Genomic DNA, 15146 nt, shown 5'->3' on the forward strand with positions numbered 1-15146 from the left:
GAGACTGAGAGACGAGAGGGGGAAGGAGGTTTCAAGAGCCTCCCCCCTTTGTCGTTGCGTGCTTTTAAAAGCACGCAGCCGACTTATCACCCGGTTCGGATCCGGATCCGGCCCGGATCCAAACAATTTTTTTTTCTCGGGTTATTACACTACCCGAGGCTGCCTTTTTATTACTGGATTTTGTATTTTCTTGGAAGCTTTTTAATCTTTTGGAAGAGAAAGAAACAGCAAAGAGTTGCATTATCTACGGCTAAAGCAGAATATAAGGCTATGACACAAGTTACTGCTGAAATTGTTTGAATAAGATGGCTACTAGGAGAGTTAGGAGTTCCTATTTGTGATTGGATCGCTGTATTGTAACAATATGAGCATCATTCATATTGTAAAGAATCAAGAATTTCATAAAATGATTAAGCATATTGAGATAGATTATCACTTTACTAGAAGAGCCTATGAAGATGGAGTTCTCTCTTTAGCATGTGAGCTCATACGATCATATTGCAAATGTGTTAACCAAGAGTCATGTTCCTTTACATTTTAGTTCATTCTTTTTCAAACTTGGGGATGATTCCTCTTACATCATCTCAAGTTTGAGGGAGACCATTGAGACTCATGTATCATATGTGTGACCATTTTGCGTTCTACTACTCTCTTTTCATGTGTACATTTCATTCTTTCTAGGGCATTCGTGTACATTTTCAGTTAGTGTAAAGGCAATAGTTTTTGTCTTGTAGTAAGATAGAAGGGGGTGTCTCCCCTATATGGCAATAATATTTTCATTCTTGGCCTAATGAAGTTTCCTTTGAGTTTTCCTCTCTATTCACTCTCACCCTATTACTACTCTCCTTGCTTTGATAGGAACAAATGGCAGTATATTTGTCTTAAACGGACATGCATCCATGTGAGTATATAGCATGAATAGGTAGACTGAATAATTTTAAGATGGAGAGTAATGTTGATGGTCAATTAAGACAGATAAGTGACTAACAGGGAAAAAATTTAAGAACCTTGTAAGTGAAGAGCCTCCCCCCCCCCCCCCCTTCCACCCCCCTTCTCCCCTTCCAGATGCACACCCCTTAACTAGAAACACTTGAACATAAAAGAAAATTTTAAATAATAATATGGTATAGAATGAATGATAATACCTGTCTTCGAGTTTTAATGGTATCCAATGGTGTTGTAATGACGGAAGCTGTGGCACCTGCTACAATTCCTCCAGCTGCTTGAACACAAACTATCTCCCATTGTTTAGGAACTAAACCCTTATTATCAGAATCAGCAACATAACCTAAATGTCTGGAGAGAAGAATTGCCATGGAAGCAGTCAGCTTATTCAGAATATATGGGGACAACTAACACTGGAAACCAGAAAGCTCATAAGAATCTGAAGCTAGTAGCAGAACTGAAAGACTTATTTCAAGATCATCCAAGGAAAATACTAATAATTTTGTCAACGGAATTTACTTGGACAAGCCTAATAGAAACAATAAAAGAGATACAGATATGAAAAACTCATGAAAACTCACTACTATTGAGAATTAAGCCAACAAACAATATGGAAATGAAGATGAACCAATTGCAGAAATTGATTTTAAGATTGAAACACCTGCATATCAGCTTATGCAAGAAATGTAGATATAATAGAATAGTTGAATATAATGAAAGCAATCACATCATGGACTCCCCTTTTGTTTCTCTCATTTTTTTTCCTTAATTCTAAAGTTTCAAAAGGGTAAAACATTAGTTGTATGTGGTTTGAGAGCTACATTAGGCACAATTTAACGTTCAATTCAATAGTAAATTTCAATATTATTGAAAATTTGAAACATCTCCCATACAAAAGACTATGAAATATGCTTCCACAAATTTGGATGCTCAAACAATTCAGTTCTTTATCATACTGCCTCAATCATCCACGTATAATTAGCAAACTGCCACATAAAGGATGCATGGCCAAAATGACATGTTGTTAAGGAGTGCTGTGACAATACATGACAACACAAAGGGCAATTTGTTTTTATTTAGTGATATAAAATATCCTTTAGTAAGCTTTATAAGGGTATTTTTGTCTCAGCAATTCTTTTGATAAAAGGGGAAGTGTATATACTATATACTAACTGAATGAATGAAAAAAGAGTAGGAATCGTGCCCTACTCCCATCTCTTCTCTTCTTCACCCTTATGTCTGCATTCCTTCTTTTCTCTCTATTCTCATCTTTTCTTTGCTTTCATCTGGTGGGTTTTTGTTCATTAGCTACAGGAAAACAGAAAATGGTAACCTGAAACATGGTATCAGAGAAGGCTGATACCTGGAGCTTCTGCAACATCATCAGCCTTGCATCGTAAAGTTGACGTCAGCTCAAGGAATGACTGGTGCAGGTTTTGGGTATTTATGTTTGGGTCTTTGTGTTGATAATAAGGATATTTTTGTCTCAGCAATTCTTTTTGTAAAAAGAGAAAGTGTATATACTAGCAAAATGAATGAAAATAGAGTAGGAATTACTATCATATCTTCTCTTCTTCACCCTTACGTCTTATCCCTTCCTTCTTTTCTCTCTATTCTCTTTTTTTCTTTGCTTTCATCTGCTGGGTTTTTTGTTTATTAGCTACAGGAAAACAGAAAATGGTAACTTGAAACATGTGTGACATTAAAAACTAAAACATGCAAAACATATACTTACGCATATAAATACTACAGCTGCATTTCATGAACATCCCAAATGATACTCAAAGGAAAGTCCAACCAATCCCCATAAAACATAGTATAGCTTTGCTTAGTGGTGAAAATTGCGGCGAGGGGGGCAACCTCAATAGTAGTTTCATTTTTTTTAAAACATTATAATCTTGTTTTGATAGATTCTAAAATATTTAAAACTTTCCACACTTTTTTCTTACTTTTTAATAATTTTATATTTTTATTTGAAATTATTGTATTTTAAGGATCTCTGCACAAACCTAGTGCCTAAGGGGGCCAACACCTAGGCACTACCCTAGCACATTTGACTACTGAAAATCGAAAGAAATGCTTACACAGAGAAAACAAATCATGTACGCTATTTTCATGCTTCAACAATTAAAAAAGGTTATGACAAGAGAAGTCGATGTAACTTTTTCTAGATTTTTCAATTGTTGAAATAGTGTCCTAATAACGGCAGTCAGTACAGATCTTAAAAGCAGGATTAAGACCAAAAACAGGAATGAAAGAAGTTAAACATCACTTACATTGCAAAGGAAAAAAAGGGGTTACTGGAAGAAAATATTTAACACAAGAAGACAATCCCAAAGAACTTTTCAAAAAACAGCAAGTCTTCAGAGCACAATAATTCCTTCATCCTAGACACTACCAGGTAAACCAGTATAACCAAGAATGCAGAAGAACAAAATATAATACCCTAACATATACTATAATCATAACAAAAAATGACAACAAAATATAAAATATTAAAGATAGTCATACAGCATTATGAAGAACGCAAAATAGCAGTTTTTATAGAATTAATAAGAATTTGCACATATGACAGCTTCGAGTATCTTGTCACTGAATTTCCGTCCTTAAATTTCCATTTAACTGATAAAGGAAATGATGAATAACATGCCACAGAGAAGTGGAGCTTCACAGCCAACAGCTTCCACTTGCAAGACGGTTAACTTGCAAAAGATGAGGCCATCTGTCTGGTTATGGTTGACTAAAGTTAGCTTACTAGCAAATCTGTCTCCAGAACAATGTGTGCGCTCTCAGAACTCGAAACCTGCCATCCCCATACTTAATTCATAGAAAATTTAAAGCAACATAAAGTAGCCTGACATTAAATCACACAGACCATCTGTGCATGTCAACTGGATTAGCATAAATCTGAGACACTTGATAGTTCCTGGTGGACAACACCTTGTTGCAGCCCCTGCCTTTGTATTACTCTTATTACTCTTTTCTTGTTCTCTGCCCTCTTTTTATATTTCTTTCCTCCCTTTTACTAGACCTTGTAACAACCTTAGATTAACAAAAGGTTTGTACATGGTTTAGAAAAAACATGTCACAGAAAGGATTGGATTATAAGTCTGTACAAAGTTTGTTCATGGTTGATAAAAAAAAGGTGCCCTAGAAACAATCTGCTTACAAATCTGACACTAACATGAGAATGCTAGAACTAAATTTGTAATGTAATGTCATTGTACACATCCTATAAATGTCATAATTTAACATGAACTTGAACAGAGAAAAGTTACCTCCAGATGTAGCGCTGGCTTGAACCATAACTAGCCCACCATACTGCACTAGAAGGGGCATAGGTAATAACTGACAAACCAAAGCCCCTGTATAACCCTCTAACTCCATCAGATTTCAAGATTTTACGAGCAACATCCAATCCACCACTGTATCTCATATGACCAGAGTACCCTTGCACCATTAACTTTTGACTTACCTGAAATAAAGTCCATTTTTTACTCATAAGTTTACCAATTATTATGTCAAATATGAAAAAATAAATGGAGGCAGAAAAGTCAGACAATGAATATGAAGGAAAATTTTGAACATAAAATGACATTTCCAGAACTATCCTGTTTGTGCATCTTAACATTCATGCACAGAAGAGACATGCCAGTTTTCCAAGGTGATATATGATCCTCGCACCAGTATAAAATTGGATAAGGAATCAGCTAACTATTTCAAGGTGAAAAGGAAAAAGGAAAGAAGGTACGAGGCTTGGTCACTTCAACAAGACAAAATAGAAACATTGTGTCTATATGAAACATGATAATAAAAACTGATATATATCCGGAAACAGGTATGCATATTATATGTGGTACTGATTTCATATCTTAGGAAGCAAAATGATTCTCTGAGCAATTATTCTACCAACCCTTGACACACATTACCACTTTGAGTGTATTAAAAAAGGAGCTTTTCCTGCACAAACTTCCCCATGCATCTTTCCACCAGCATAATGTACATGGTAGGAAAATTCAATCAGCATAGTACAGTAAGCCCTGCACTAGGATCCACAAAGTTGATTTTGACAATAGTAGTTGCCTGTTTCTAGTAACGAATATGCTCCTGGATCTCATTTCATGGTAAATGAGCCTATTTTACCTTGATTATGCTACCCTAGAACAAACTCTATCCTTTAATTTTATCATGCATCATCCATGACAATCCTATAATGAAAATAGCACAACATTTTTACGTTCACACAGGATAAGGGCTCTTCATGCAATTAAACCCAGAGACATACATATACTACGTGTCAATAAGGAACATATATAGAGAGAGAAGAAAGAATTTGATAGAAAAAGTCAGAGATCATATAAGTATAATCTTCTTAAGCAAATGTGACAACCAAATAGCAAGAGAGTCCATGCATTAACAAAGTTTTCACCTGACATGTCTTGTTTTTCTGGTCAATTACATAAAAATTAGTGGAAAGAACTATCAGCCATAAAAGATTCAAAGAATATTTCAGTTCTAAATTTGTTCATGAATGTAGAAACAGATTAAGAATGGAGGATGCATTCTGAAGACAATCATGCAGTACTGAATCAAGTGAAAACAAAAACTGCTTACCACATCAAGTGGAACAAAAACTGCCTGTGCAAGAAGAGATGATGTCATGCCAGCAACTCCATTAGCTATAGCCACTTGTGTTGGTTCAGAAAGGTTAAATGGCTCAGTCATTTTTAAAGCAGCGACCTTTGTTGTCTCCAGAGATGTAACAAATATAATCCTCGCAGGAATGGCACCTGTGATGACTGTAAAAAAACCCCTATACAGGCCAGGAACACTGTCTGTTCTCAATATGCTTTTGACAATTGAAAAAGCATTTTTCTCTACAGCATCTTTTGAAGCAACTTGTAGTCGGGTTTTCACAACAGAGACAGGATACAGTGCCACCGTAACACCAGTAAAAAGGCCTGCTCCTACGAAATAAAATTTAGTCTTGTCAAGCCTGCAGCAACAAAGCACAAAAATATCATTTAATTTGAGAACAAATTGCTGCAGTAGACATTATTCCTACATTATTAACTAGCCAATATCTTGTACTATGGGAGAAATTAAAACTACTATAATAACATATGTCAGGAAATTCAAATTTCTATGTATTAGTGGAATGGCAACCTTGCATTACTAGTACACATCAGAAACTGCTTCCTATGCATTTAGATTTTTAGCAGACCCGACTTGGAAATTCAGAACCTATTATTTTGCCAGAAATGTGTGATTTCTACTGTTCTACCTGAAATTCCCCTGTAGTTGGAATAAGATGAAAAGTTGTACATGAAACCTTCAAGAGTTCAACACGCCAAAAAACACCAGAGCCATTATTGAATAATGTAATCATAGATGAATGATGATACAATGTGTAATATCACGAAATTTCACACTTAATCATTTTATGATTTTGTTGAAAATTAACTAAGTATAGAAGAAAAATCGTTTGAAACTCGTTATTAGACCAATGCTTATGATTCTGGGCGTGCCCCCAGGTCTCATCGACAAGGTCGAGACGAGCCAATCGAAACGTAGGAAAGAGTTTTATTTTCGACCTTTAAATTCAAGTAAAATTCGAACGAAATTCAGGTTATTTTCAGGCGAAATTCAGAATTTGATTTTCATGTTATATATCGTTGGATGCGTCTCGGAATGTCGAGTGCAACCATATGTTACTTTTCAGAATTCGAGTTCAGGTTGGCCCGAAAATCGCATTTTTTCAAAAAAAGAGCAGTTTGTCAGTTCGGATCCAGATTTGGATCGGACTAGATCCAATGGATTTAGTCCAAATTAATATGGATCTAGACTCTAACCAAGACCCATATTAATATGGATTTGGTCCAATCCAAAACCCATTTGGATATTTGAAGATGGATTTGGATTTCGAATCCAGATCCAAATTCATGCCCAACAATTTTCTAGCTTTAAATTTATTAATAAGCTTTAAATTGGAGTTAAATAAGGTTAAGAAGTCTCCCAAGTTAATTTGGCTATTTTTTGAAACTTCTAGATAATTATTAATTAATACTAAATAATTAATTAATTTTATTTATGTAGAATGATATAGGATGGTGTATCGAACCCTGGTTAGAGAGAGAGAGAGGAGGAAGAGAGAGAGAGAGAGAGAGAGAGAGAGAGACGGCAGCACATACAGAGAAAATTCTAATTCACTGGAGCATAGATATCAATCATGTTCAGCTTGTCACAACATTTTGAGAAATTTGGTCTAGCAAGGGGTTTTGTAAACATATCTGCAACTTGATCTTCTGACTTAAGATATTTGGTATTGATATATCCAGCTTGGACCATATCTCTTACATAGTGACAATCAACCTCAATATGCTTTATTCTCTCATGAAAGACAGGATTGTTTGCTATATATGTTGCAGCCTTGTTATCACACATCATGGTCATAGGAGATGAAACCTTCACCTGAAGATCATGAAGAACAGTACGAACCCACATCATTTCAGCAGCTGTTTGGGCCATAGCCCGATATTCTGATTCTGCACTTGACCTAGAAACCACATTTTGTTTCTTACTTCTCCATGAGATCAAGTTGTCTCCCAAAAACACACAGAATCCTGTGGTAGATTTTCTATCCACTATAGATCCTGCATAGTCAGCATCAGAATAGGCCACTATCTCCAGAGTTCCACCTTTCCTGAACAATAACCCCTTTCCAGGAGAAGATTTTAGATATCTAAGAATCATAATAGCTGCATTCCAGTGTACCTCAGTTGGTTTGTCCATAAACTGGCTAACCTTGCTTACTGCTAAAGCAATATCTGGTCTGGTCACAGTCACATACAATAGCTTCCCTACTAGGGAGCGATAGCTTTTGCTATCAACCGTTTTTTACGCTTCTTCAAACAACTGAACTTTATGGTCCATGGGAATATTTGCTGGTTTAGCTCCCAACATTCCTGTTTCCTTTAATAAGTCAAGAACATATTTCCGTTGAGACAGAACCATCCCTTTACGGCTCCTGGCAACTTCTATACCCAGAAAATACCTCAGTGAACCAAGGTCTTTTGTAACAAAATGTTTTTGAAGATGAGCCTTTGTGGCTTCAATAGCTTTCACATCATCTCCTGTAAGAATAATGTCATCCACATATACCACCATAACAACTATGTCAGAGCTAGTTTTCTTGATAAATAGTGTATGATCGGTTGCTGACCTATTAAAGCCAAAGCGTGACATCACTTCAAACAACTTTTGAAACCATGCGCGAGGACTCTGTTTCAAACCATAAATCGCCTTTCTCAATCTACACACTTTCTGACACTCCCCCTCAACCTCGAATCCTGGAGGTTGTTGCATGTAAACAGTCTCAGATAGATCCCCATATAGAAACGCATTCTTCATATCTAATTGGTACAAACTCCAACCATGCTGAACAGCTACTAAGAGAACAAGACGAATCGTACCCATCCGTGCAACAGGGGAAAAAGTTTCAAAGAAATCAATTCCATATGTCTGAGTATACCCTTTTGCTACTAATCTGGCCTTGTACCTTTCAATAGACCCATCAGATTTGTACTTTATTGTATATACCCATTTACATCCAACAATGTCAGCATCTGTTGGGGAATCAACTAGATCCCATGTATGCTGAGATACTAAAGCATCCATTTCTTCTTGCATAGCCAGTTTCCATCGCTTATCAAGTTCTGCCTGCCGATAGTTCAGTGGAATAGTTTCAGCAGATAAGGCTGAAATAAAAGACTTCATCTGATTTCCAATTCTGACATCGGAGACAAAATGAGATATGGGATATAAGGTACATTGTCGTGTCCCCTTTCGTAGAGCAATAGGCCTGTTATCATCATCATGAAGATCACTATTGTCAGTAGAATTTACCTCAGGGGAAGAAGAAGATGAAGGCTCTTGCGGAGATGGAGCTCTACGCACATATACCAATGGAGGATTATGAAATCTGGAAGCGGATGAAGTTCGGTTCGGTAGTGAGGGCACAGACTCCAACGGAAAAGGAGGTATAGGTAAAGGAAAAGACTCAGCTGGATCAACCTGCAGTGGAGAACCGGTACTGGAGTAATATGGAGTGGATTCCAAAAAAGATACATCCGCACTGACATACTCTCGGCGAGAAATAGGATCATAACATCGATATCCCTTTTGATTTTTGGGATAACCTATGAATATGCATTTTGTAGCTTGAGCAGCTAATTTATCACGGTCAGGGCCAAGTTTGTGTACAAAACAAACACATCCAAATATTTTTGGTGAGAAAGAAAAGAGTGGGGCATTAGGTTTTAGGATATGAAATGGAATTTGATCGCCCACAGAAGACGAAGGCATGCGGTTGATCAGATAGCAAGCAGTGGTAATCGCATCACCCCAGTATAACGCAGGAACATTGGATTGAATCATAATAGTCCTGGCAACATCAAGCAAGTGCCGATGTTTTCGCTCAGCCACACCATTTTGTTGAGAAGAATAGGCACAGGAAGTTTGGGGTTGGATGTCATTATCTTGGTAAAATTGTAACAGACCTTTTGATTTAAACTCGAGAGCATTATCAGTGCGAACAATCTTGACAAAAGATTCAAACTGAGTTTTTATTTCAAGAATTAAGGATTGAATAATACTTAGTAACGACACTGAGTCCTAGTAGGAATCTTACTAGGACCCCATACATCTGCATGAAGAAGTTCAAAAACTTTATTACTAGACTGACTCTGACTTGAAGAGAACGAGCTTCGATGATGCTTGCCCAGTTGACAAGTTTCACACTGAAATGATGTGGTGGAAGGAATTTGAGGAAAGACTGAACGAAGCTTTGACAATGAAGGATGGCCCAGACGACGATGCCACTGAACAGGACTGGATGAATGTTCCACGGCAGCATGAACATTACCCATTGGATGATGTAGGTAGTAAACTCCATTTGCTTCATAGCCTCCACCAATCTTCTTCCCCGTCAGCAAATCCTGAAAATGACACCCCATCGGATCAAATATTACTCTACAGTTTTGTTCTTTTATAAGGCAGCTAACAGAGAGTAAACTTAGAGGAAAGTTTGGAGCATGAAGAACATTTTGCAACTGTAATGAGGAGGATATAGAAATATTGCCCTGACCAACAACAGGGGAGGAACTCCCATCGGCTAATGAGACTCCTCGATGAGCATTAATATCCTTTAGATCTGAAAAAACAAGAGAATTTCCACACAAATGTCTGGATGCACCGGAGTCAATAATCCACTTACTGTTTGTTGGATGTAGGTGATTTCCTGTTGAATAGGCAACACCAGCTACAGGAGGGATGGAACTCACAGAACGAAGGGCTATCAGCTCATCATATTCAGCACGACTGAGGGTGATACTACTGTCACCAGCAGAGATATTTTCTTGTACCTTTGTTGCCTCCAGAGTAGTAACATTTGCTTTAGGAGCATAAGAATTTGATGATGAAGAGGTTGGCCTGCCATGTTTATCCCAGCACCGATCTTCTAAATGTCCAGATTTTCCACAGAATGTGCATTGAAGCTTTCCTCTGCCTCCTATACCTCGTCCACGACCTCGTCCTCTGATATTTTGAATATTTCCACGCCCATAACCAGAGGAAGCAACTAGAGCAGATGACTGGGTCACAGGCTGTGATTGTGGAAGAGATATCGCAAGTCTACTAAGGCGATTATATGCATCAGCAAGAGTAGGTACATCTGATCCAGTCAACATTTGGACTTTTGCAACAGAAAATTCTGAAGATAAACCTGTAAGAAACCGAGCAACCATAGTCTGTTCTTGATGATCTTTCTGCTTCGAGCAACAAAGAGGCCTGTGAGCATTGAGTCTTTCAAACGCAGCTTTTACTGATGCATAATACTGGGCCAAGGTCTGATCTCCCTGCTGTAAATTATATATCTCTTGTTCGACTTGCAGGATACGACTCACATTGGTCTCTTGTGAATACGTATCTCTAAGATTGTCCCACATCTTCTTGGCTGTATTATAATAAATTAAACCATCTGCAATGTGGGTTTCAACACTATTCATGATCCATGACATAACTATGTCATTATCTTCATCCCAGGTAGCATATTTTCCCAATTTTTCAGTGGGTTCTTCTTCCAGCAAGATATGCTTTCTACGATGTCCAGATACTGACATCATGAACGTTCTGGACCACCTGGCATAGTTAGTTTCATTCAACCTTACAGAGGATCCATACGAAAAGGGATTGGCAAATGCCTTATACTCTCCAACATGTTCCAATTTGGAATCACATTTCGAACTTTCAGCCATACTGAAGATATACTTCTATTTCAGCAAACAAAAACTGGAGAGACTTCAACCAATACAGGGGATAGCGTGTGTTAGACAACCAACAGCTGTTCACACACACAAAACCACGACAATAAGAATCCACAGCCCACAACAAAGTTACTTTCTCAACACAGTTTCCACGACATTAGTGAACAACAGCCCATACACATGAGTAATAGTTCCAAAATATAATTTTTCTTCAGCACATCATGAAGTCACGACCAACACAACTCTGTATATGCATAAATTGAATCATACCAGAGGTTGTTCCCAGACATATAGGGCTCGACAGTCATATCTTAATCACCAGCACAGCACAACAAGTGCAATTGCTGTTTCTCCCAAATAGCAGGAAGTCACGACAAGAAATAAACAAATATCGACCAGAAGATTGCAGGAAATCACAACAACAAGAATCACAGCAACAAGAATCACAGCAATAGGGGATCACGGCACCAGGAAATCACGGCAAGGAATCACGGCAGGGATTCACGGTACCAGGGAGATCACGGCAACAGAGAATCACGAACGAAAAAAAAAACAGGAAACTAGAGGCACGCATCTTGTTCCTTAGATCTGATGACAGATCTGGGCCATGACCTTGGTCAAATCCCAGATCTGTTATCAGATCTTACACAGAAATCACAAGCAGCTAACCTGGAAAAAAAAAATCTTCGTTGTTGCAGGGAGAAACTCAGCAATAGTTTGATCACGATCGAGTAAGATCCCACGATCGATGCTCTGATACCATGTAGAATGATATAGGATGGTGTATCGAACCCTGGTTAGAGAGAGAGAGAGGAGGAAGAGAGAGAGAGAGAGAGACGACAGCACATACAGAGAAAATTCTAATTCACTTAATCGACATTAGGGCTCTCTCTATGTTAAATAGAGAGAGTCCAACTTAATAAATTACATCCAAGTCCAATATTTAATAACTTTTTAAATAACCTCCAAAACTAAGAAGATTTAACTTTAAACCACCTACTCTCAACAATTTAATTCTGAATTTTATTGGTAGGGTTGTTTAGGCCTTCTTAAAGGAGTCTACGTACATGCCTAAAGAGACTTAAGTAAGTTTTGGAAAAGAATTTTGAAAATTTTGGAAACTTTGAAAAATCAAATTTGAAATAGAGTTGGAAAAATTTTGGAAAGAGAGAGAGAGAATCCTCCAAGGAGGAATCTCTCTGTAACGCCCCAAATTTCAAACTTGCGAACCTTTTCAGAAAAACAGGCAAGAGACTAGAAATATCTCTTTCCTTCAGAGTTATTTTATGAAATCAGCGGAAGATTTTTCTTTTGATAAATCATAAGGCAAGCTGACAACTTTGGGCACGTTAGCTAAAAGAACCAAAACTCACAAGATTCGGATATCCCAAGGAAAATCTGATACAAACCCATAGCGTCCAGGACGCGAGCTAAGAGCAGGAAGAAGAAGTCTTGAAGTCATCTTGCAATCGCGTCATCGCCCGTTGTGACGACCCTAATCTATACCCTTTGAAAATGCGGAATATTTTTTTTTCTAAGAGTTGTGGAAACCTTCCCAGAGATCTGGGGTCCTCACAGTTCCAATTTTCATTGGATAGCCCAACCACCACAAACGAAGTTGCAACCATCATCCATAAGAACCAAACCAATTTCTTTTATTAATGAACCAATAAGAGTCTCATACACAACTCAAAAGTGAAGTAACAACTGCAAAAATTAAAAAGAACTAAAAGAAGCAAAAATAGAGTCATTATGTCCCCTGCTGAAGCTGACAAGCTCAAGTATGACTCTCATCCATTTCCAGTAGTCAGTCCAGCCTCACTGTTCACCATGTCCTGTGAAAAACCAACAAAGTAGGGTGTCAGAACCGAAATTCTGAGCACAACTACTTCTACAGAAACTAGGTGACACAAAGAACATGGATAAGATTTCATGCAATGATTCGAGTGAGTGCAAATATAAAATTTGCAGCATTCAATTACCCATACCTACCAACAATTACATATGTTCACCAGTCAAGAACAGTAAAGCAGTACCATATATCAAGAACTAAATAACCAATCCTTACAACATGATTTCAAGAAGTAAATCATATACTATCACCAAATCATGTCATGACATAGAGAATGATTCATACATGCATGATCTAATGCATAACAAGAAAATGCATGATTATGTGCAATGCATGATTTCTTCTGTTATCTTCCATTTAAGTTTCATATTTTCATATGCATGCCCTATTAAATGCACGCAGCTTTAATTTCCTCTTTTTAATTACCGTTGCCCGCGGATACACCAAACGGGTACAATCTTCGAGGTCAAGTAGGTTCCCAGGGTAGCTTAACACACAATTTGTATTTTATTACTGGGTTCCAACTTAGCCCTCGACCGAATCACCTTCGGAACATTAGACCTCCACATCTAATGTTGGGGACACAAGAGACACCCCACGCCCACATGTGTCACTTCCTTGGTACCATAAACAACAGTTGTGTCAAACACACTACTCCCAGGTAAAGTGGCGGACTCTCCCTAAAACCGTGGCCAGGAGAAGGAACCTCAATATCGGGTTCAGGGGACAAAATTACAGTGCACGGAGTTTTTGTATCCTCACAGTCTCCCCAAGACCGGATCTCTAAGATTCTCATACTCCAGATGAGATATCCCAGAATGTATATTACATTGTTCTTATTATATTTTTATTAAAGTTAATTTTTTAAGTTTGCAACACCATATGCAAAAGTAAAGTGAAAACCCGCATCCTCTGTAAAGCACCAAAATTTCGACTTGTGATTTCGAAAACCTTATCGAAAAACCTTTCAAAGATTTAAAGTTTTAATTTTTAAAAACGACAGCGGAAGACATTTAGAAAGGAACACAAGTCAACAATCCTGGGTACGTTAGCTGAAAAACCATCATTCACATGTACAACTTAAAGAAATTTAAGAAATAAGGCAACAGATTAAAAATCTGCAGTTTATTACAAAATGAGCATTTTATTCCAAAGTTCAATAAATCTAAAGAAAACTCCAAAAAGACCCAGAGCCAAGCCGCCAGCAGAAAGAAGATGAATCTTGATCCATGTTGCACCACGCCATCGGCCGCCAGTGAAGTCCTACTCCTCACCTGCCCATGAAATGGGTCAGTTTCATAACAAACCAGTAGGTGCACGAACAAATAAGTAGAATGAAAATAAAACAAGACATTCATGAGGATAAGTAGTTATGATATTTAAGCAATTACAACAATAGTAGCCTATTCTAACAAATGTAATATGTGCAAAGAGCTGTTAGTTGAAGCAGTATAAGTCTCAGTCATCTACAACTATTCATGAAGATATTCTTTAAGTTCTGATATTAACTGGTATGTGGGTACGCACAGACGCGAAACGTAGAAACAGCCGAGACCGATCCGGGGGTTGATTATGTCAGGTGTTTTCATTAACCCGGATGGCTGACTGAGTCCGCTCCTAAGGGGACGGTCAGTGACCAAGAGAGTAAATCCCCAAAGGCATTTGTGGCCCATGGATGCATCCAACTTCTGCAGAAGTGCCTGGGAGTTACCACCTAGGATAATTTATGGTAATCCCAATTCCCCTAACTCCGATGACTGGGGAAACCGAGTCTTTGTACCATCCATCCTCTCCCTTGATGAACCGTGAAGATCGGATGGGTACGACGAGGGTTTCTTAACCGCCGCCCCATCCTGCATGCTCTGGTCTATTAGACCCACTCGAGCATCTTGTTGTGAAGGCGAATGGTCACCATTTATGTGATCTCAGCATTGTGCTAATTGCACTCATTGAGGTTGCTACAACCTCATCCTCCAACCATCGTAACCCACATGGGACGTACTTGTCCAAAAGTATGGTTGTACCTC

The 15146-nt window shown here is 38.0% G+C and overlaps 1 protein-coding gene across 2 annotated transcripts in view; it reads right to left on the reverse strand.

The window, feature by feature from the left end:
• Positions 1-15146, reverse strand: part of LOC149848793 (Mitochondrial substrate carrier family protein) — a 124936-nt gene that overhangs the window by 55587 nt on the left and 54203 nt on the right. The window contains exons 1-4 of one of the 2 annotated variants that reach the window (XM_089997505.1): positions 6112-6163; positions 5560-5941; positions 4224-4420; positions 1146-1296 (exon numbers count right to left, since the gene is read on the reverse strand). In XM_089997505.1, coding sequence (XP_089853631.1) covers positions 1146-1296; positions 4224-4420; positions 5560-5941; positions 6112-6152 — 771 coding nt within the window. In that variant the 5' untranslated portion in view covers positions 6153-6163. Of the gene's footprint in view, positions 1-1145; positions 1297-4223; positions 4421-5559; positions 5942-6111; positions 6164-15146 lie in introns of those variants that run through there. The other variant, XM_089997497.1, reaches the window with a different exon arrangement.

This window comes from Nuphar pumila, chromosome 1, assembly GCF_984573655.1.
Source record: "Nuphar pumila chromosome 1, dmNupPumi1.hap1.1, whole genome shotgun sequence".
NCBI lineage: Eukaryota > Viridiplantae > Streptophyta > Magnoliopsida > Nymphaeales > Nymphaeaceae > Nuphar > Nuphar pumila.